At 30.2% G+C, this 24,117-nt stretch overlaps 1 protein-coding gene across 1 annotated transcript in view; it reads right to left on the bottom strand.

The window, feature by feature from the left end:
* Nucleotides 1-537: 537 nt before the first annotated feature.
* LOC117229380 (sodium/potassium-transporting ATPase subunit beta-1) overlaps nt 538-24,117 on the bottom strand; it is a 29,480-nt gene continuing 5,900 nt past the window's right edge. Inside the window, exons 2-7 of the mRNA XM_033485808.2 lie at nt 14,869-15,009; nt 11,767-11,883; nt 10,773-10,954; nt 6,678-6,779; nt 5,325-5,496; nt 538-2,525 (exon numbers count right to left, since the gene is read on the bottom strand). Of these exons, the coding sequence (XP_033341699.2) occupies nt 2,413-2,525; nt 5,325-5,496; nt 6,678-6,779; nt 10,773-10,954; nt 11,767-11,883; nt 14,869-15,009 (827 nt within the window). The 3' untranslated portion in view covers nt 538-2,412. The remainder of the gene's footprint in view (nt 2,526-5,324; nt 5,497-6,677; nt 6,780-10,772; nt 10,955-11,766; nt 11,884-14,868; nt 15,010-24,117) is intronic.

Raw genomic sequence — 24,117 nt, forward strand, 5'->3', positions numbered from 1 at the left:
GCAGAAAATTGATATGGTCAGTTTAAACATCTATTTGGGAGTTATATCAAGTAAAAAATTCAAATGATGCAATGAACTATAATCTGCTATCATTACCAGTATGGAAACCAAAGAGATCAAATTGATCGAAAATTTCGACGTCAACACAGAGGGAATTTAATAGTAACTTGATCAGGCATAACTCTGTTTATCCAGTGCTATACTTGTACAGTTCGATTTTTTACACAAGTACTATTTTTACACTACATTATAACTTTTTTTTGTATTATTTCAAGCTTAATGTCATTTTCATTAAAAAGGTACTATTTTGAATGAAACATTAAATTTTATCCATTACTCTTCTGTAATTTTGTCTCTATACACGATAGAAACAGACTCATAAACCAGTTGTTAGATTCACCTTGTATGTATAGTTGGTTAAATAAAATTTATAATAACTATAAAATAACTATCTTAAAAGACATGCTTTTGACAATTCTACAAACTATACTGTTTGACACGAGACATATGATGAAATATAGAATTATTATTTAGAGCTTGTACGCTTTGAAAAATGGTTCGGTTTATTCAACAGAATTATCGACATAAAGTACAACACTCTCTTACGGGAAACACTATAACAATATAAGTACATACATTTAATAAGTAACTACACCGAAGCATATTTCTTAAAGTTACTGACAACTACGTTAATGCTGTCATTCTGAGATCCTTAGTACCCTATTTTTTCATCATGATTGCACACTGTTGGGCAGTCACATCGGATTTCAATTTTGCACAATTCGAAAGTATCGTTTTTACATCAGATATGTGTATATTTTATCAAAATTTGGTTCGAAAATTTTCATTTTCCACTTGAAATTTTTACAACGACAGAATTGTAATGGACTTATTAAAACTAACAAATAAAATATTCACATTCATAAGTATAACGATAAATGTAACTATTCTTTAATATACAATTTCTTCAAGAATTATTACTTATATTCTTGTTCTTTTCGCTATAATTTAACCAATTTTTGAAGCAACGATATGGATATTGAAATCGCAACTGATTAAATTATATATGGTGAAACGTGATTTTAATCAGCTTTATAAAAAATATTGCAATGTTTTCAAGGATACAATATCGTTATAAGACGTTGTCAAAAATGACTTACAATAATTGAATTCATTGTAATTACTATCTGACTATGGAAGTAATATACCCTTTCTTAAATATGAGACATAATATTTCCTCATAATGTTGAATAGTCTGCTATCTACCAACAGAAGAATATATTTCGAAATTATAATTAATGAAGATACCAAATGTATATGCTAAAGATAGTTCCATTCTCGTCTCGAGTAAAATGCAACTTACTAAGCTGCAATATGCATACATACATACACATATAAAATACTAAGTGCATAAACATAGCGCGGCATAAGTAAACAATATTAGAACAATAACGAGGTAATATGTTTCTGCGGGTTTCTCGGTTTTTATCGTGACGGATCACGACGAGTGTAAGAATAATAAAATCAATGTTTTGAATACAATAGATTCGGGCATTAAAAATATCAATGTCTATAAACTATCCACAGTTTGTACATTTTTGAATTGGAGATAACACATTTATGAGATTATTCAGCTGTATTCGTGATATATATAATAAGTACAGGTCGGTATGTTTTCTCTTTACCGGAAGCAAACGCATCATCTTCTCTGCATCGATGCAATCGTGCAAGAATCTTATAAAATTGACCAAATCGAATTTGACAGCAAATTCTATAAATGCAAGTCGAGAAAAGCTTGAAGAACGTTACACGTAAAAACAATAACGAATGAACTCGGTAAAATTTTGCATTATTTTACGGACAATTAATATTATTAATTGTAGCGCAATTGTCTATCGCCTTCGATATCCAATATCTTTTTTAAAATTGAAAACTGTGCTTTCAAACAATTCGTAGAATTTACGAATTTACGTGAAAGATTGATCATTGAATTTCGATACGTCCTGTATACGCTGCTTTCGTCTATTTCGTGTTCATAATTTTTGCAAGTGCTGATTGTATGAATTATTCAATGTACTTTTTCTTACAGCAATATTCACCTCAGTCACGCGGTCGTGCGAATCTGAAGGCGCCCAGCGACGAAGAATTAATTATCTTATAATTGCAGTTACTCACGCTCCTATTCTAACTTTCCTGATCGTTCCGACTTCTCTCAGAGTGTCGACAGAAGTTAGGGATTCGAACTTGTCTAATCCCCTTACTTACGAGCCTTACCATCGTCTTCGAACTGAAACGTTTTACGCAACTATCGAAGTATTCGAACGTTTTCCATCGTAGGCGTGTTTTTCACCGCTTGACAGACAGTAGTATTGCGTTCAGAAGGTTTTCTTAAAAGATAAACATCGTTGTTCGTCATTCGTCAATCATTAGCTCGAAACGTATCCCTCCAGTTAGATCCTTGGTATTATGTCGATATTTGATGTTCTTGGCCCATGCTCGACATAACACATTGATTATTATATTTCCTGGAAATAATTTTCCTTGTTAGAATTCCCCTTGACCGAAAATGTTAATGTTGTATTAACATTAACAATTATTATCGTCGTCGTTGTTATTAATATTATTAATATTTATTATCGTTTGATAAATACGCAGTAGTTTGAATGGATCACTGTCATGATATGCAATATTTTCATAGAAAACGGACAAAGTACAACATTTTTTCCATTGATTATACTCAAGACTCGCAATTAACCAGTACGCAACACGAGGATTATAGTTGTTGGCAATCAGCAACTATAAAAACGAGGTGCAAGGCTCGAATAATCGCATCTCCTCTTCCCAAATTGTTCATTTTTGTTTACAAGCTGAAAGACAATTGCGAAGAATTTACTGTACTTTTATTCTTGGATTTTGATAGCGGAAGAATCAAATTTGCTTTGGATTTAGAAGTAATGAGTAACATTGATATTTGGTAAATTATGTACGAAATCTTCAACATGACTCCGACTCGTTGTTATACTGTAAAGTGTTAACACGATTTCTAAGCTGCATCGCATGATGGAGAAATTATTTATTTTGTACAATATAAACCTTTTATGTTCTTAAAAAAAGAATCTAATTTCAGTACGTTCATACAGAATATTAAAAATGTGTATCCAAAGTATTAAAGGCTTGTGGTACTCACCGAGACAAGGAAAAACTGTTCTATCGACATAGGTTTTGCAATTAATCGTCTCGAAGTCGACTATCGTGATTTAGTTTATTACCCGAAGCCGCGAATCTCACCGTTGAACGTCACTACGTATCTGTTACTTCGTATCCGTTACTTCGTTTGCATCTATGAAGCAATCTCTGTTGATATTAGCAATAATTTTGTGTTGACAGCCTTGAGCCATCGTGCTTCATAATCAACAATCTCATTGTTGATTTTGCAACGTGACAACGAGGATACTCGCTAGCGAAATTGAACGTTCGTGAACGATAGAAATCGATTTTATGCCGAAAGGATTGATTGCAGGATCTATATCGGTAAAGCTATTTTTTGCTCCCTTTGCCGAGTACTATCAGCCCTTAAACTATCGAACAAATTTCTTAACATCTTATTCATTACGCTGTTCTAGTCTTCGTTACTTTTAAACTCTCACAGTTTACATGCATATCTTTCCATCTAATTCTATGTTAAAGTTTGTAGTCATAACAGAAAATCATTTGTAATAAATTAAATGTTACGTTTTTCTCATTTATACAGTGTACAGTGTACTAAAACGTAATACATTTTAGTTGCTTGTTGTACAATTACAGTACAAATTTTTTTATCCGAAGGTATATTTTTGTAATATCCTGATACAAAAACATTCAATTATCTAAAAATTTCATTCACAAGTTTTCTGCGAGGTGATAATGTATGTAAATGATACAACGATTAGATAATAGAACATTTGGATATCAGACTATTATAGAAATAAATGTTCGGATAAGGAAGTCTCTACTGTATTTAAAATATAGACCTTACAAGCCACAACTATAACGGTCCTCAAATATTATAAGGCAAAGATCATTATGCAATTTCTGATTTTCAAAAACTAATTAACGAAAATGATAAGTAACACCTAGTCATCTTCGTAAAAGCAGTTACTTTTCGTCTTCGTTAATTAGTTTTTGATGACCAGAAGTTGCGTAAAGATCTGTGTCCATTTATAAGTAGCAGGAATATTTGAAAGCTGTTATAATTTTGGCTTGTAAGTTCAATATTTTAAATAGTTGTACAACAGACAACTAAACTATATTATATTACAATAGTTGAAATTCGTGTTTCTGCGAAACTGTTTCGGTTCTATTGTCACGACCAAAAGTGATTTACAATTTATATGGCCGCATGGAGTAATTAGATTTCCTACATACACTCCCCTCCGAAAGTATTAGGACACCTCCTTATTTAATATAAATTTTAATTTTTCATTCAGTTTAGGTAATGTCTGCGAGTTTTATAGCATCATATTGTTGAAATACGTTTTCACTTATACGATTTCCAATTTATTGCATTCTATTCACTGAAAACATCCCGATGCGTTTTCTAAATATGTGGAACATACTACAAAATACATGGAGCCAAATGGGAACAGAAATAATAGACGAACTAATAAAACGGATACTGAAATTAGTCCAAGAAGTAATTAAAAACGCGGTGGATATATTGCCGAAAAGAAACTATAATTCTCTTTTATTGACGTTATTTTTATTATATTGCTAAATATATATATATATATATATATATATATTTGTTACGGTTTCATAAAATTAAGTTCGAAATAAATTGAAGAAACTATAGGAATTTCCTATCGATTTCTCAACATTTAATTTTCTGTAAGGATCCTAATACTTTTGTACATATTTACGTTGTAAAAAATATGTCCGCAAAAATGGAAAGATCCAGATGCTAAGCTGCAGATTCTTATACACTTACGGAATCTCTAAATTTCCAAAATACAAGATTAATAACATAATCTGCACAAATAGGAATTCTGCATAAAGATCCGCGGTCTACTCATAACATAATATTAAATTATTATACAGAAAGCTATGTAAAATACTACTATTCAAATTAAATCTATAGAAATATTACTATTTGCGGTTATTATAGCGCGTTAAATTAAATAAACTTATGAATGAATGAATTAATTCAAACATCTTGGAAAGTTGAACATTTTTACCTTAAATGTTTGTTCCGAATGACAAATTCAAATATACGATGAACACTGTTATTGAAAGGAACATTATTTTAGAAATAGTAATCTCGTTTCATAACATTATAATCGACTTACTAGCTGGTCGCAGAAAATGTACAGCAATAACGGGGCTCAAATAACCAGGAATGTTTGTATATGGGTAATAATATCCCGGAAATCCCTGACTTCTCGGATAATAGTTCAGTTCACCTATACTTTCTTCGTCGTGAGGATTTTCTCCCTTGCATGATAGCCACACGGTATTCAGCTGCAACACAGAAAGATTCCTATACTCGTCGAGTTGAGAAGACGAAATAAATGTAAACGAACGAAATATTTGTTAACACGTTGTGCACTGATATCGATACCAAAATATGAAATATGAAATTCATTTAACTGCTGAAATCGAAAAATAGAAAGTTAAAATTGATCATGTAGAAAATATTAGTTTAACACTTTCGTGTGTATTCTAAAAATTCTAGAAATACTCAGTTTATTCGATACATGAACCGTTTATTTTAGAAGTGACCTAGGTCCACTTTCCAAAAACATCAAATTAGTTATTTTAATAATCTATATTTCTACGTTAGATACAGGGTGTCCCAAAATGATGTTACTTCCGGGAAATGAGGGGTTCCTTCCAAGTAATTTTTTCCTTTACAAAAATTTTTTCTAAGACATCGTTGATAACTCGTAAACGAAATTGTATTTTTGCTAAGGAAAAGATTACTTCAAATAACCTCAGTAACATAATTTTGGGATACCCTGTATAATTTCACTTGAGCAAAGCCTCTAGTACGCAAAATAACCTTTAGAAGCACAAAAATATTATACTACCATGTTATCAGTTACCAATATTTTTAAATTTATTAAAACGTAAAGTCTTTAAATGTCTGGATTTTAAAATAAATGCATTTAGGCAACTTTCAAAATAAACGGCTCAATATTAATTAAAATAAATATTAATTAAATTATTAAATAAATAAATTAATAATAAAAATGAATTTCAAAACGTAATTAAAAATTAGTGTCCCGCATGCACGGCAGCCAGGAGATTAAGCCAGATTTCAAATCAAAGAAGTAGGGATAGTCATGCGATGCGCTGGTACTCCTGTATAACGGAGTGGGACGGACGCATAGCGGGTGTCCATTATAATACCGATTCGCGAACACAACGCAAAGGGAATGTGTTAATAATTTAAACGTTGATTCAAACGATAATTGATAATAATCAGTAAAGTTACTCTATATAGATTAATTCGTACTTTGTGACTTCATTTCAGTGACAAATATGTTTCTCTATGGAGGAGTTCTTTCTAAGAATTATACTAGAATCATCTCTCGGAGACAATGACTCATAATATGCAATAGAATTTTGTAGGAGTAATTGTAAAATCAAAATTGGTGTCAGTGATGATTCAATGCTAGGGATTGGAGCAATTAACCAACCGTTGAACTATTGACGGACTTGATGTGCTCTACAAGATCCTGCGGCATATCATCTGGCAACTTTGCGGTGTCGTTGTAATACTCTGGTTCCCAACCGTATATCTGTAAATCAAGTGTTCGCCAATTAATTCGTGTTGCAGATAAAGAAAAATTTTTGCTAACGCAATTACAGGGAAGAACACGTTTAAACTCGTAATGGCAGACTTAGTAAAAACTATGATAAAGCAGCAATTATCTCAACCAATTAGGATCGCAGTGTTTCGAAATATTAAATTCTTCAGCTATTCGAATATCATTATAATTATTATTAGACTGCGGATTTTATACATTTATGAAAAAAATGAATACAGGGTGTAGAAAAAGGTTATGTCATGGCTATCATAGGTCAATGGAGATCTGTTAAAAAAACTTTCCGCAAAAATGACCTTGACCACATTTTTGAAGGTCAATTTTTTTATAATTGTATCCTATTCTAGTCACAGGAGAGCAGACTTGTAAAAGGAACTATACATCTCAAAGCAACCGTTTCGTTAGAATTTAATGTTGAACATTTGATTTGATTTGATTTGATTGAATTTCATTTATAGTAACTTATACAGGGTGGTCCACCTAAATATCTCCTCTAATTGCGTGGGTACAAGAAATTTTTTTTATGCTATTTCAATGGTTTGGGAAAACCACCGTATTGCAACAAAAATGTTTTTTCTAAGATTATTTTTTTCGAAGTTTTCAAGGTTATCGATATTTTTTTGCGTATAATTGTATAATTTTTTTTATTGCATCATGTAACTGATGCAAGAATATGTTCAATTGTGAACATTGCATGATCTTGAAATGACCTTCGAGATCAAAAATTAAATGGAAACGACAAATTTTTGTCTATTGAGATTTTAGAGACGAACACGTCGTTCAATAATCTGTAAGCATAAATAAACATGTTTACTGTCACACCACGAATGACTTTTGACACCGCAGAAATCTGATCATTCTCAATTAATTCGTCAGTTTACCGATATTATCATACACGATGAGTTGCTCAAAGCAAGAGAAAATTGATATGATTCTGATTTATGGGAAAAGTGATCCGTGTTTAAGGCAAGCTGTTCGGTTATACCGAAAGAAATTTAGTGAACGGAACTGTCTATCGCGTAGTACATATGGAAAGATAATCAAACTTTCTTTTTTAAGTGGCAGTGTCAATACGAAGAAGCGTATGGGAACCAATAATGTTACAAACGAATTAAATACGAGATTTGTTATGGAAAAAGTTGCTGAAAATCTGCATATTAGTACACGACAATTGGAACGGATAACTACTATTTCCAAAACAGACATAATATGAATACTTCATAATCAAAAATTTCATCCGTATCATGTATCTCTCCATCAAGCTCTTCATGGGCAAGATTTTGAAAATCGCCTGAATTTTTGTCGATGGGGTTTACAGCAGTATGAACGCGATGAATCGTTTTTTGAGAGTATGTTGTTTACTGACGGACTCGGTCTTTCACCAAGATTAACTAAACTTGAGAAACATGCATTATTGGTCATTGGAAAAAATTTTTGTTTTCATTTAATTTTTGATCTCGAAAATCATTTCAAGGTCATGTAATGTACATAACTAAACATATTTTTACATCAGCTACACGATTCAATAAAAAAATTATACACAAAAAAATATCGATGACCTTGTAAACTCCGAAAAATTTATTTTAGAAAACAATCTTTGTTGCAGTACAATAGTTTTTTCAAATCGTTCAAATAGCGTACAAAATATTTTTTATACCCCCACAATTAGAGGAGATATTTAGGTGGCCTTAGCTGGATCACCTTGTATAGAGTGTGGCACATAACTGTCGTCAGGATTTTTCAAGCACTTTCAACAGTCCAACAAAAACATGTTTCGAATGAAAGTTAGTTAGTATTTAGTCGGCAAAATATAGAAAAATATCAAATTACAAAAACTATTGTTTTTCTACTAAAAGTCAATGTCACCTTGACTGGTTTAAATAACACCCTGTATTTTTGACTCTGTCAAGATGATCTTGACTTTTAGTAGAAAAACAATAGTTTTTGAAAATTTTTATTTTTCAATATGTAGTCGACTAAATATTAATTAACTTGCATTAGAAACATGTTTTTGTTGGACTATCAAAAGTTCTTGAAAAATCCTGGCGACAGTTATGTGCCACACCCTGTATAAGTTGCTATAGATGGAATTCAATCGGCAAATGTTCAACATTAAATTATAACGAAACGCTTGCTTCAGGATATATGGTTTCTTTTGCAAGTTTGCTCCATTCGATGAGCAGAATAGGATGCAAACATAAAAAAATTGATCTTGAAAAATATGGCGAAGGTTACTTTTGCGGAAAGTTTTTTTAACAGACCTCCATCGATCTGAGGTTGTATAACACGTCTATGATAACCATGACATGACCTTTTTTTACAACCTGTACATACATCGAATTTAAAACAGACAAATTAAAAGAATTTAAGAGTGTCATTATATTATTTTCAAGTTAGTAAAATTGTTAAAGAAAGAAAGAAGTTTCTATCTGACCACTGGTTGTTGCAATTCACAAATACAATTTTTATTTCGCATAAAAATCCGCAGTCCAGTCATTATTATTATTATTATTATTATTATTATTTTTACTTTTATTATTATTATCAATTATTGTTTTCTATTTTGCTCTTTTATTACCATTTAATTTATATTCGTTATCATTATCATTATTATTTTTCCTTTTCCACTTCTTTGGTGCTATATTTCTTCTTTTTCTTTCTTTCTATTGTTTCTAAATCTTCTTAAACTTTTTGTAACGTAGGAGACTTCACCGTTTAAAACTATTAAAAATAACACTAAATACTACTGGAACAACTTGTGTGAAGCATAACAGCATTATTGCTGTCATTTGAAAGGTAGAGTACATTACACCAAAATATTAATTTATTTATTTGGAAGTGTTTTGAAGAAACACTGTAGATTTATTACGACTAATTTCTCGTATTACACGAAATAAGAGAATCAAGTACGTATGTATAGTATATGTATAGTAACCACATACGTTTAATATTAAGATTGTTAATAACCGTTAATCTTTTCTTTTTTTATCGAAGAATGCATTTTCTGAGATGATGTAACACTGATAGAAACAATCAGCGATTCGGATAATTGAATCTTTATTATATTATAAATTTTAATAAAACACAATATTTTCACTTCAAGCTCTGTTTTAGAAAAGAAAAACTATCAATGTTCGCTGACTACGCCTGCACTTACAAACCATATGTCGTTTCCAGATAGCATTGATACCACACATAATTGTATGTGTTGTTATCTATCTATCTGCGTAGCGTCTTATGTCTTACAGTTATTAGTTGAATTTTCAAAGCATACAACTAGAATTTCCATTACATTGTAGTTTCTACATTTTTTAGTTTGTATGGCCAAATTGATCAACACAGATAAACATTAAAGATTTAAAAAAAGCATGAATAATTATATGATAAAATCCTACTGCAACATAATCTGATCTTAATTATATATTATTATAAACTCTATATATATTAATAATTATATATATATTAACTCTATATATATTAATTATTATAAACTCTAATTGACTTAACGTAAATAAAGCAATAATTTTTAAAAAATAGGTTTCTAAATTGGCCTGATATAATTAGCTTTATATCCAGATATAAATACCGTTAATCTAACAATAATAAATAAATACTTTATGATATCATTATCATAAAACATTGTATTCAATTGAATTAAGAAATGTAGTCCTGTAGTTAACAAAGTTGAATACTAATTTTATTGCAATAGGTAGTCATGAAAAAACGGGTGATCAGGCTCTTTCAGTAATTATTGCCAAAATTAATATAACACTGAATATAAACATTAATATAAACACAAAATAATAGTATTTTTTTATTTAATACTAATTTTTGTGTATATAAATATTATTAAAAAATTTCTGTCGCTGGTTTCATTGTTTTTCACTTCAGCTCTTCTTATATTCTATACTCTCTGACAATAATCATTAATATTCGTTAATTTAATTAGCAGAATTGATAACATACCCTATTCAATTTAATGAAAACACAAGGAGCCGAATTATTGAAGCCGTATTGTGCAGCAGGAGAACAGGGACCCCAATTGTTCACCTCGACTGCACAAACATGCCCAGGCTTCACTGGTATATCGTAATTACACATCTGTTGATTTCTGCCACCGTTTGGTAACGCTGTCGAGTTAATATACTCTGCCAAGAATCAATATTATAGGCGTTAAAGCGATGTTGTGTTCTGTCATAATTAGTAATAGAAGGATCTATTCAGTGTATCATGAATATTTATGTTGCTTCACATTCAAAAATGTTTTAAAGGATTTTCTGGATTCTCAACTTCGAATCAATATTTTCTAATGTTTTTTGTATAGTGAGTCTACGATTTTTTTCTATTTTTCGTATGTATTTTTTGGAAAAATCATGTTTGGAAAGCATGTAAATATTTAATTTTTTAATAATTTAACGCCCAAACAATATTACCTACTTCACACGAATTAAATTAAAATAAAAATTTCAATATATTATCACAGTCCACTACACATTTGCGTTTTTTTTTTGACGTGTAGCAATGCTATGCGTTGCCGCAATTGCAGCTTGAAATATTATAGTATAAATTAGGATGCGCATTTGCTTGCAACGCCATTGCAGCGCCGCATGTTCATGCTGCGCGTGACGTTTAATTTTTTGCGTCTCCACATGTTAAAAGACGCATATGTGCAGTCGGCCTTAAATTTCGCAATGACGTCGTGCCACGTTAATGGTGACGACACGTCAATTTCGATATCTCGTATCTATCTATGTTAATACTTGAAAAGAAACTAATAGGTATGTAATATGAAAATAATAAGAAACGAGTAGTAGGTAGGTGCAATTTAAAACAGCAGAAAATTATCAAAAAGATATAGAAGTCTCTAAGTGACTCTTATTTCGTATTCTGTAAACACATACAGAATGTTTTTTATTTTGTACGAAAATTCGCGATCTATTAATAAGACGTATTCTTTTACCTTCCAAAAATTTGTCCAACAAGCCTGTCCACTTCTGTAGCGATGCTGGATCCGACGAACTGTACGAAATCAACGATTTCTCATCTGTATTGTCTGAGATTGGTCGGAAACCTAGACCTGTTTACATAATATAAAATGAAATGGTTATAAATACAAGTAAAAATTAACAAAGATATTCATTTCAGCACATAAGAATATTGTATTTTCTCGATTTTTTTCTTCTTCTCTGTTCTCGCAAAGAACACCTTTAAAGTCTGACAGTAGTAGACTACGGATTTTATGCATTTGTGAAGAAAATGAATGGGCCAAATACAAAGCTATAAAGACATTAGAAGAATTTTAAGGACATTGTTACATTGATTTTAACTTAATACACACATAATTGGACAATTTTATTTTGCATAGTGATCCGCAGTCTACTGAAAATAAGAAAGTATTTCAGCAGGTGCAGGAAAAATGTGCTTATAGTCTGTTCGCAGTAAACAAAACCTCGAGACCGAAGCTATTCTCGAACACAGCTTGTAGGAATATATTTTTAACTTGTTCCATTTAGTTCTTTAGCGTTAACCTCATGATTGTTCGCTGTATCAGTTTCGTTTGATTCACTGCCATGGTTTAAGGTTCAACGATCGATTAATTTATTTTATTTATTCGGAGTCGAATTTGTTAAAGATCTAGAAATCGTTTTATTCATTGAACTTCCACTCGACAATTATTTGTTTACAGAAAACGATTAAATCTGTATAAAATTGAAAATTCTACATTTATACAATATCATAATGTGTAGGTGTGAAGTACTTTTAATTCATAATTAATTTGTTCTTCCAATACTGCTGCAAACGTATCTCTTTGCCAAGATACATTCGATTTAATCTAGGAACCAATACAAATTCGAATATATGAAAACTTCCTATTATAGTCAATATTGTATAAAATTGGCTTCAAATATTCGCGTTCTGGCATTTACGATAATATATTTAATTATATTAGTATGTTCCTTTATCGACAATGAACATAAAAGTTTACATAACATTTAATACATAATATTTAAAAAATCCTCTCTTATATAGAATGTACTTACTAATTAATGATTGTTGCTATATAGCATAATATAGCAGAAAGGCCAGCATGGTGAAGAAATATAAAAATTTAATCATTAACACTACTATTAAATTATACCGATATATCAGAGTTTATAAAAACTTCATTACCAACCAAACTGAATTATATTAAATTTTTTAACAATTCGAAGCATTTTCCATGATTTTTGTCTCTTCAATGTTTGTTTAATTGGAGGTGTTCCCAAAGGCTCATTATCACAAGTATGAATATGCTGTGCAATTGTATTATATTATTTTAAGCTAATTTTCGAAAATATTCACGAAATAACTCCGAGAACTTTATAATTAACATTTTTCTTTTTGCCACTTGCAGAAAACGGAAAGCTTTTGTAATAAATAGGCTGTGGATATTTTTGCAAAACAAAAATGATCTTGAATAATTTCAAGAAACTTAAATCGAATAGCAATGTATGTTTCATCTTGATAATTTTAATTGTTTAACAATGCTCTATATTGTTTTGAAGTTTTTATTATTTTGTTTTCAACACATTATCATTGTTCTTATAAATGCATATAAATTCGCAGTATAGTGATAATTATAAAACAAGTCTGATTCAATATCTTTAATATCAGTATTAAAAAATAAAATTAACATACATAACCTTTACATGAAACAGGAATTATATGCCAAAATATTATCGTATTATGTTTATTTACGTTTTACAAAATTGCGATCTTATTTAAATAACATAGTAAAATGCCAGGAACTATTATAATAGAACTATATTCCTAAATACACTTGGCTTTTATACCTTGTTGCTTAGAGAATTATACGAACAAAGCAATCACTACTTACTGTTAATATAATTTTAACACTTTATTAAAATTACATTATAGCATCCTCAGCAGTAAAATTTTGAAAAATGGCGTTGTAGATACAGTATATATATATTATACGCAGATAAACATGGCATAAGACAAGGACAATTTAGAAAAATGTTAATAAAACCATGAATATCTTTATTTTTTCACAAATTTCGGTAGCATAACGAAGCATTAGTTTTTTAATGTTAACCCATTGGGGATGATTGGACGCACTCTTCTTATTTTCTCATTTTATACATTATAGTTAAACAAACACGTTTATTTTTATATCAATGTATTCCATGTTACGAGTTTTATCGGCATATTTGCCCTTCTCTATAACGAAAATATTTTTCACATTGAAAATATGAGTAAGTACAATAACAAGCATTTGCTTTCCTTTGCTCAAATAGTTTTTGCTAGAGATGATATTAAATAGGACACGTTGATTTTCACACTTTGTTATTTCTGGAAATACTATTAATATTAATTTTATTTTTATACTCTACAGATTTTCTCGAGTTTGTTAATTTTGTCTATTTCTTTAATTCTAGCAATAAGATCTCTTTCCGAAATATTGAGCGGTGCATTTGTAGAATGTGGAATTGTCTGCACTTTTCAGTGGAAATAGCATGTCATGCCGGAGGATATCCCCACTGTTCTAACTGCGCTAGAGCGAAACCATGTTGCAGAACGTGGTTTTATAAGAGGATCATCTCCATTTAAATATAGTGCACTGGTGCACACGCCTGTATGTATCAGTAAAGACAAAAAATTGAAATTGGTCAACCAATGAACCATAAAGATGATACAATTATGTAATACTAAATAAAACCAAAGTGTTTTCCATGCATCAGAAATTATGTCCTATAATTTTGCGTCTGAAGGATCAATATTTAATGCTTTCGTACATGAAATAATCTTGGTATTATAGTTTTTATTCACAACAGTATATTTTTTAGAGATATATTTTTAATAATATATTAAAAATACGTTACACAAATATATTTTTACCAATTATAATCAATATATAAAAATGTATTAAAATATATTAACAATATATTAAAACATATCAAAAATATATAAAAATATATTAACAATAAAAATATATTACAAATATATTTTAAAAAAATACACTAGAAATATAAAAGACATGAAATATGATGAATGGCTTTACCTGGATTAGTTCCTATCAGACTTTCTTCGAGGATCCATCTTGGTTTTTCAAAATTTAGTGTGGCCAACAAACCTTTCATGCAAACGGCGAAGAGCAGGGCCAGCACCGTGAAAAAGCAGAAGTAGAAAGTACCAGTTATAGCTAAAAATAGAAAAGGTTAAAAGCATGTATCAATAAAATTGTTTACTCCTCGTACTATAGTGTATGAATCAATGTTTATTTCTAAAAATGTACTAACACGACATCTCATTGAGTGTAATAAATATTATAACTGAATTGCAGGTTTTATGCATTTTTAAAGAAAAACGACTAGGTCGAATACAAAAGTAAAAAAATAAACATCAAAATAATTGGCGAATATTTCTATAATATGCACAACTTGTTTAATTTATTAATGGATTAATTATAACGCTAAATAAAATAGAAAACAAAAAATCGTGTATCTGAGCAGAATTTTAAGTCTAGAAAGTATTCAGACCGGTTTCTTTGACACTAATCATTTACTATACAGTAGATGTAGCCAGTATTTTCTTTGCTTCTGGAATAAAATGTGGAATAAAGTAGAATAAATATTTGTAATTTAGTTGAGGACAGAAAAGTCCAAAACTGTTTGTTATTAACTACACAGTGTTTTATAAAATGTTATTATATATTTCATTTCAAATGAGGAAGGGAATCGTACGATTTCAGAACCTAATTAGCCTAATTGGTAATCATCTGTAACTTAGGAAACAATTGTTGTTTTACATCACTGGTTACAATAGCATTAATTTTAAGAAATTTTCGACTATACATTCTATCGCAATGGTGGTTTTCAAGTGATTGAAACTTAAGATCTACAGCTGAGAGAGAGCATTTTTGTAACGTCATTATTCCTTTTTCTTGTTCAGTGTGAAATGTCTCGCTTAATTCCGCCACTTCTAACGGCTTTGCTAAGGTTTGTCGAGGTATTGACACATCGATGACATGTGTTTTCCAAGGACATCCGAAGCTCATGCTTCCTAAATCTTACGAACAGTAAAATTTATTTCTTCTTAAACGGAGTAACCTGGTTCTTTTATTTAGTATTGATAGGTTAAGCTTGAAACACGTTCGGCAATCTACCATATCGACCTTAAGTCAAAAATTTGATAAACGATCGAATAGTTCGTGAAGCTTAAAAAATTATTATGAAATTTAAAAATGAAACGAAAAGAATCGAGGTAATCGCATTATATATTACTTTAATGTGCGATCAAAGTGGAGTACTTCAAACGCAATATATGTAATCTTTCTCCTAAATTGGAATCTGTATTTTTCTTAGCAGACATCTCATTTGCGGAAAGACGAAGCAACTTTTGTATAAATTATTTACTTTTCAGATTTCGTCTTACAAAACTATTTAACAAAGCAAAGATAATTAAGAGACACTGTTATCATTATTAGACACTGTTATAGTTATTTCATGATGTAATCTTACAAGATCATGATGTAAAATTACAAGAAAGATCTTGTAATAATTAAACAACAGATTTTTATGCAAAATAAACATGTCAGTTTTGTGAATTGTAAGAAACAAAATTTAAACGAACCAGAAAAGTTAAAAAAGATCTTTCCATAATTTTCATATGTTGAGCATAATGAAACAGTATTGCCATAAATGCACAAAGTCTCTAGTTTAGTAGTAACTAAACGATTTTAATGAGTTATTTTAATAATTTTTATTGCAACTCCTGTAAATTTTATTCAAAACGGATATCTTCTTATTCGGGAGTGAGGATTCGATTTTCTGTCAGCTTCGGCGATATGTGGCGGAAGATATATTATCTATAAAATAATTCTGGTTATATATGAATGTGTTTGAAATGAAAGAAAAATTCTGTATAAAATGAAATTCAGCGATTTGTCAATGAGTCTCTTTTTCGGTACTATTATCATTGCATTGTTTTGTTGAAAATAAGTACATTAAAATTATTACGATTAGTAAGGAACAACATATTACAAAGACAGTATACTTTTGTATCAACACAATAATTTTCTCTCAATAATTTTCCTAAAATTCAATAATTTCCAAACTCTTTGCCCAACTTTTCTGTAACTGTTTCGATTTCTTAATTTATACATCCGTTATAATTTTTAATAAAATTAGAAATTGCCAAGAAGTTGAAAATTGTGGGAAAACAAATTGATGTAAATGGATATAGAGAATTAATTGTGTAATATTTGCTCCTATATTTCAGTCAATATTGTTGTCTGTATTTGCGTAAAAATATATTTGGTTAGCTAATTAGTCGATTCAAACAAAGCAATGTTGTTGACGCAAACCGTCAATTTCTATGGCGCAGCTGATATGATTTCGATGACTTTAGTATTTCGCACTACGCTCAAGGTTTTAACGGACAACCACTAATTAAGAATTTACATAATTTCGAAAATTTTCACCGTTTTGTCGATTGAACGGAAAATATTTAAAGACTGGGCACCGAGCCAAAGTCAGAGCTAAATATAGTTTCGTTTTCAAGAGTAGCGTACGCTATGATGGCTATTCGCTGCTATACTTTTTTCGCAATCTATTTCAAGCAAAGTAGCAATTCCTAATAAAAACGATATCGAAGACTATTGGAATGTTAACTATAATTTGGTTTTTACTAGTCCGCAATAAAGTCATAATTGCTGCTATCATTTGTATCATAATAACTAGACTGCGAATCTTTATGCAAATTCTTATTTTTGTCCATTATTTTACAAAAATCGGAACGAAGAAAAAGCTTTCTTTGTCAATTAAAAAATTACTCGTTAAGAAGAAAATAAAAATGCTATTAGACCTTGTTAATTTATTAATTTTTCTTGCATTTTCAAAATCTGCGCATGCCATAACTCCATAAAGATCCGCAGACTAATAATAACAAAGAAACTCCAACACTTGTAGAAACACGATATAAAGTTTTGCAAAATCAATTTCGGAAATATTCGCAAATATCATCTCTCCGTAAAAGTGTGGTAATAATTCCTATGTAGCAAACGCGAATTTGACTAATTTTCAAGTTATCGATGTTTGGGATAATTCAAAATCCAAAATCCAAAATAAGAAGACCTCAAACAATTAAGCAAATATTAAATCTTGAGACTAATAAAGATCATTTTTATTTTGTATAAATATGTTGTATAAATATGTATAAATATCTGAAGTCTAATTATATAACTATCAATTCAACTGTTGTGTTCAAAGTGCCAAGTACTCATGATAAATAAAAATTACGTTTACATTATCTACTTCCAGTAGGAAATATTTTATGAAGACTATCAAATCTCGAAATTACGAAACTATCATGCATAAACTCAGATAAATAACTGATTGCAATGAAATCTCACACGTGAATGACATAGTAAACTGATAAGTGGTTTACAAAGACACGCAGTGTAGCTTATCATAACGGGTTACAAGCCACCATCATTGTCAACTTTATGTGATAAAAAACATTTCTTTCTACATTTCAGAGCACGCTTTATAATAATGGAAATGGTTGTGACAACCAGAGTTGGGTATATTTTATTCGAATAATGAATAACATTTTGTTCGTAGGATTTACTCGAAATAATATTCGAATAAAATTTTACTCGAAGAATGTATTCGAAACGTTATTCGAATAAAATTCGAAATATTGTTCGAATAAAATTTGATTCGAATAATGCCCAATCCTGATGCCAACCTGAGAGTATATACCAACAGGAAGAGAGCTATGGAGAACACAATAAGAAGATTTGAATTAAGAAGGATCGGATATTCTTTATCAACTGCTGTTGCAGTATAATTGAACGTCTGCGGATGTACAATAAGATTGAAGAAAGGGAACGCACGGAAACCGAGCCGAGAACCAGACGAAAGCAGCGAAACAACAGAGGTGCAACCCAATAATTTGCGAAATAAAAATTATCCGTCAGCGATAAGAATATCTGGAATTATCCGATCGACTTGCACGAACAAAATAACGAATTGCAGAAGATAGTTTACCTTAATGCACCTGTGTGTATACCGGTTTCAGAACTCCATGCGAACCGTTTAATCTATCCCGCGTTTCTAAAATGGAAAAAACGTCGACGGAACGTACGGATGATATTGGTAAAAAACACACATACACGTAGAAGGTAAAGCGATTTGTAGTCTATTAAACGACAACTTCCTTTCATGATCACTGTGTTTGATTGTCAGGGGCAATGAAGAGTTGTTTTTCATGTTAGTCCGTCAACTGCCCGAACGTACATATTTATTTTCCTCGTGGATTCGCGGTAATTTCGGTAGTTAAAGTCACTTCCTTTTTTTCTTCTTCCCGCATAGTTTTAATTTATCGCATGCCAGCTGCATGAGAATCTACTGATACCGAATACTCACGTGAGAATTCTCACGTGAATGATCTGCGTTGACGTTTCAATTATTTTTGACAGACGTACGTACGAATTAAATTGTACTTCGCACTTTTAGGGATCTCCTGTAGAGCGTTGTGTAACTTACGTTTCGAAATGAAACGGTGTTAAGAATTTTATATTCCATTATTATTCCTTCGGTATACAAAGACACATCTATATTTTATTGTAAAAAATATTAATCATAATTTAAATAAAGTGAACAAATAATATGTCCAGGAAAAGCAAAGAAAAACATAGTTTGCTGCAGTCGATTTTATGAGTTTTAATTTTTGGAAAGTAGCAGTTCTTTGGACTACAAAATGCCATTTGGATTTAAAAAATATTTATGTATAATGAAATATGATTTTATAAATACGATTTTAATTATATAATCATTTCAAGAACACCAGTCAGAGTTAAGAATGAATTCTCGATACCTTTTTTGTGAAAGTATTATTTAAAATATATATAATAATATAAAGTATGATATATTGCGCGCGTGTCAATTTAGGCTAGATCGATTCAAATCATCATTTCATTCATTCAAAATTTTATAAAATACGTATATTTCAATTTGGGAATTCTTATCTGTCTTTATGAAAACTCGCGGTACTTATGATCTTTCATTTCAAAATTCATTTGTCAGTTTAAGTTGAATTCATTATTTTAATCTGGAATAATTCCTTGTCAACTGTAAAGTCGGTTCTATAACATTGAACATTCTCTAAATTGTTGGTACCTCGACTATTTCAGATTTATTTTCAGCATGATGTAGACGCAATATCGATCATTATCGCGTCCATGTCTAGTTTTAATTACAGTTATCTTTTTTTGTATTTTGTGTTTGAAAATTTTTACCAGGCAGTACCTGCAATGATCGTGAATGAAATCACACTTATACAGGGTTATCCAAATTAACTGTCACATCTTTCAACAGATAGTACTGGTTTGAACGTTATTTGTTATATTTCACACACGTAATCATAAACATAATCTTAAACAAATCATCATGGAACGTTACACTATGCAGTAACGTGTACAAATTGTTGAAAATTATTATAAACATTCAAATTCTGTTCGAGCTTGTTTTCGGCCACTTCGCGAAATTTTTGGTCCCAGTAATCGACCTTCCGAGAGAGCAATTTATCAAGTGGATGAATTCAGAGACTAGCACGCGCGTATTAACGTAGACCTCGCAACAGTGAAAATATTGCTGTTATTCGTAACAGTGTTAAAGAAGATCCAAACGTATCGATTCCTTACCGTTTTCAACAATTGGCAGTTTCGTACGGTACAACCTGGCGTATTTTGCATCGGGATTTGAATATGCACCCGTATAAAATTCAGTTGAATAACTCAGGGCGGCCATTTGAACGAAATTGTGTTCTACGATTAATGTTATGCAATGGACTATATATAAAATAAAGAGACTTGAAATATCTCAAATAGTTTGTGTTTTATTCCAATTTAAAGATGTAACACTCAATTTGGATAGCCCTATATACATATTATGCAATGTGTTGTGTTTGATATCTTATCGTCGACTACAGTTCCATTCTCTGAAATAATGGACAAAGAAGCAGTATAATTATTACAATTATGATAATTATCCGCGCCTCTGTTATACTAACTTCTCCCCGCCCTTTGTTTGAACACGCCTGGGCTTATCAATATCAATTAATGAAGATAGTCGCTTCCGCCCTGATAGATCTTTCTTCTGATCCCACCCCCGCTTCGTTACTCACTTCTTTTTTTTCCTGGAATCGCGATAAAAACAAATTTGATAAAAATGAAACGCAGACATCGTTACAATGATTAGGTGAATTATGACTGTATTATCTGCATCTATGTCATACGATCATTTTTAATTATTTTTGTTACATCGCAGATTCTATACATTTATGTTGTTAAAATGATTCAAAGCAGAAATATATTTTTATTTGTCTTCCATTTTTATTTTGTATAAAGATCCGCAGTCTAATTATTGAATAGAAAGCTGTTAGCGAGGTTCGATTTAAGATTTTCCAGATTATTTTATTCTGAACAAATATAAATATCGATATTGAAACCCCAGAGATACAGAATAAACTAACGAACATGATATTATTTGTAGTTAACTAAGTTCTGTTTAACTTCATTCTAAATCAACACTGATGACAAGAAAATGCAAAAATACTGAATATTTATAGTTTAAATTTGAGACTTCTGTCTCTGCCGTTGTGTTTTTCTTAATTAAATTACAGTTCATGATATAATAACTTTTTCTAAAAATAATTCGAATCATCTTGATTGCATAAGAATAAATAGGAAGAAAATTATCAGTTGTAAAATTAGTTGTAAAAATACTTAAAGAATTCGAAATAATGAGACCTTTACAAAAATAACAATCTAAGTTTGTCGTTGAAACTATTTTTAATAAATTGTAAATTGTTAATTGCAATTTCTTAATCACATAAATTTGTCAACATTAGAATGTTTTACAAGAATGCTGTGGTTGAATTAAGTTTGTGAGTTATTAATTTTCTTCATGGTAGAAGACATCTAAAGCTACAGCGAACAGATTTTGAAGACAAATGAAGAGGAAGTTAGTAGACATTATTGTTAAACTACTGTCATATTGCCATAATTGGTTTTTAATACCATCGTGTTCTTGAATCTATTTAAAGGTATAATTACATCCTTTACAGAGTAAAACTGTAGCACAAAAAGATGAATTACAAAAGGAAAACATTTTAGAACGCAGTATCGATAATGCGGTCGTTTTACATTTTCGGTTAATTATGCGCGTAAGAACGACGCATGCTTCCCACGTACATAATCCATTCTGTATTTTCCTGAAAAAGAACATTTTTTTCTGTTACGAATGGCATCTTCATTTCCATTAATTTGAATACTGGAAACAATCCTGTTTAATTGTGGTGGCAGAGATATTTACGTTAAATATTCAGAACACTTGAGTCATCGAAAAAACATTTAAAGCCTCAAAAACACTCGCACTTTTAATTTTGTAAATACACAATTTTGCAAGTATGTATGGACCTCTTGAAATAGTCTCTTTTAACACCTTAGAATGAAATGTTCAAATCAACGAATCTTACACGAACATGACGTTCTATGTGAAAATATTATTAACGGTGTGTAAAGTGGGGATGTCCCATTTAAATTGAGATTGCAAAAAATCTTGTACACACGCGGTTTAAAAAAACCAAACTGGCACATGTCATTTAGTATTTCGTGTTGGAAGTCAAATGGCACTGCTAGTTTCTTAATGCGTGGGTGTTTTCAAGGTTATTTCAAGGTCATCTTGTTTTTTCTTTATCATAAACATATATTTTTTATTTGGGAATCATATTCTATGTAACAAATGCACAACTTTTGTTTGAATCATGTTCTTGTAATATGATATTTTTAAATGAAATAAAATACCTTCCAGGAAAATGTAACGTTGTCATTTTAATATACAAAATATTATATTATTTGTTGTTGATAATTGTTTCATTTAACGAAATTTTAAATTGTACACTGCTAAAGATGTATTTATCAAATTAAATGAATAAAAATTATGATTTATAAGGACTTCAGATTCGTAAGATTAACTTCCTCACACAATTAGTTTGTTTCATTAAAGAAGAAACTGAGCAAGCTATTTCGTAAATGAAGTTAATCAATTAAGTCAAAATTGAACGAAATTTATCGTTTCTTCTGGAAATAATACGTACATAAATTGTTTACACAATAAATATATTATTTTTTAAAACTATAATATTTATAAGTTGTTCCAGAAAGGTATTGTATACGTTTTATACATTACATCTAGTTTATAAGAACTAATTTTAGAATAAATGTCACCGATAATACAACAATACGTTTATTTTCTAAAATAAAAATTTCTTACATATTTTCAAAAATTTGCAGGTGACTTCAACATGCTGCACTATTCTAATCGATATTAAATAAGTTTAATTTGTGAATCAAGTTTTATATCTCGCTATCTAATATATAATTTATTAACATCAATTTAGAATCGTTTAACTTGTTAACACTTCTATTACTCGCAACCAATAAGATCAGCAAGAGATAATATAATTGTTTCGGGTTTTCATGTACTCTACATTAAATACATAGTAGATTGATTAATTTACAATCTGACATTTTTAATTTACATTTCTCTTACTCTATACATCTCGAAAATTTCTCTTAATTAAAAGTAATATAATTCTACAATTACATAGATTCTATGACATACAACATTTGCAGACCATATTTTTCACATTATGAAAATAATCTTCGCGTAAAAACGTATTACGAATAATCCATATTTTGAACAGAAATGTTTGTTGGAAGTAACCTAATCTGAAAAATGAAAATTGTCGGTGGAAACGGACTAGTAATGTGTATTAAATACTTGTTTGCATGTAAAAATATGTACGCGACAACTCTTTTATCATTACAGCTGAAACATGTATTTAGGTCTTCCATGTTAGATATGATTATGCCACTATCGCCGGATGCTCGATTGATAAAATTCACTTGTAATTCAATTGTAAGCAATATTTTCTTTGCATTCGCTTGTTTACAAAAGTTCACCTTGAAATCTTGCCACGTTTAGTGTTCGAGTCAAGAACCGGTGTTTTCTGGGGCCTGAGGTTATTGGTCTTTCCACTTTCCTCTTATGTTTCCTTTTACAGTTCTCGTGAAACATAGAAATAAGGAGAAAATTTAATAGGAAGAAAAAGAAAAGACGTGAAAAAATTCATTCTCAATATTTCCAACTAGATCACTGAAAATGACCGACGTATGTCCTTCTAAAAAATTGACAAGACTGAATTTATATAGACATTTTGTCATCTCTGTTGCAACGTACGA

The sequence above is a fragment of the Megalopta genalis genome, chromosome 1, assembly GCF_051020955.1.
Source record: "Megalopta genalis isolate 19385.01 chromosome 1, iyMegGena1_principal, whole genome shotgun sequence".
Lineage (NCBI taxonomy): Eukaryota > Metazoa > Arthropoda > Insecta > Hymenoptera > Halictidae > Megalopta > Megalopta genalis.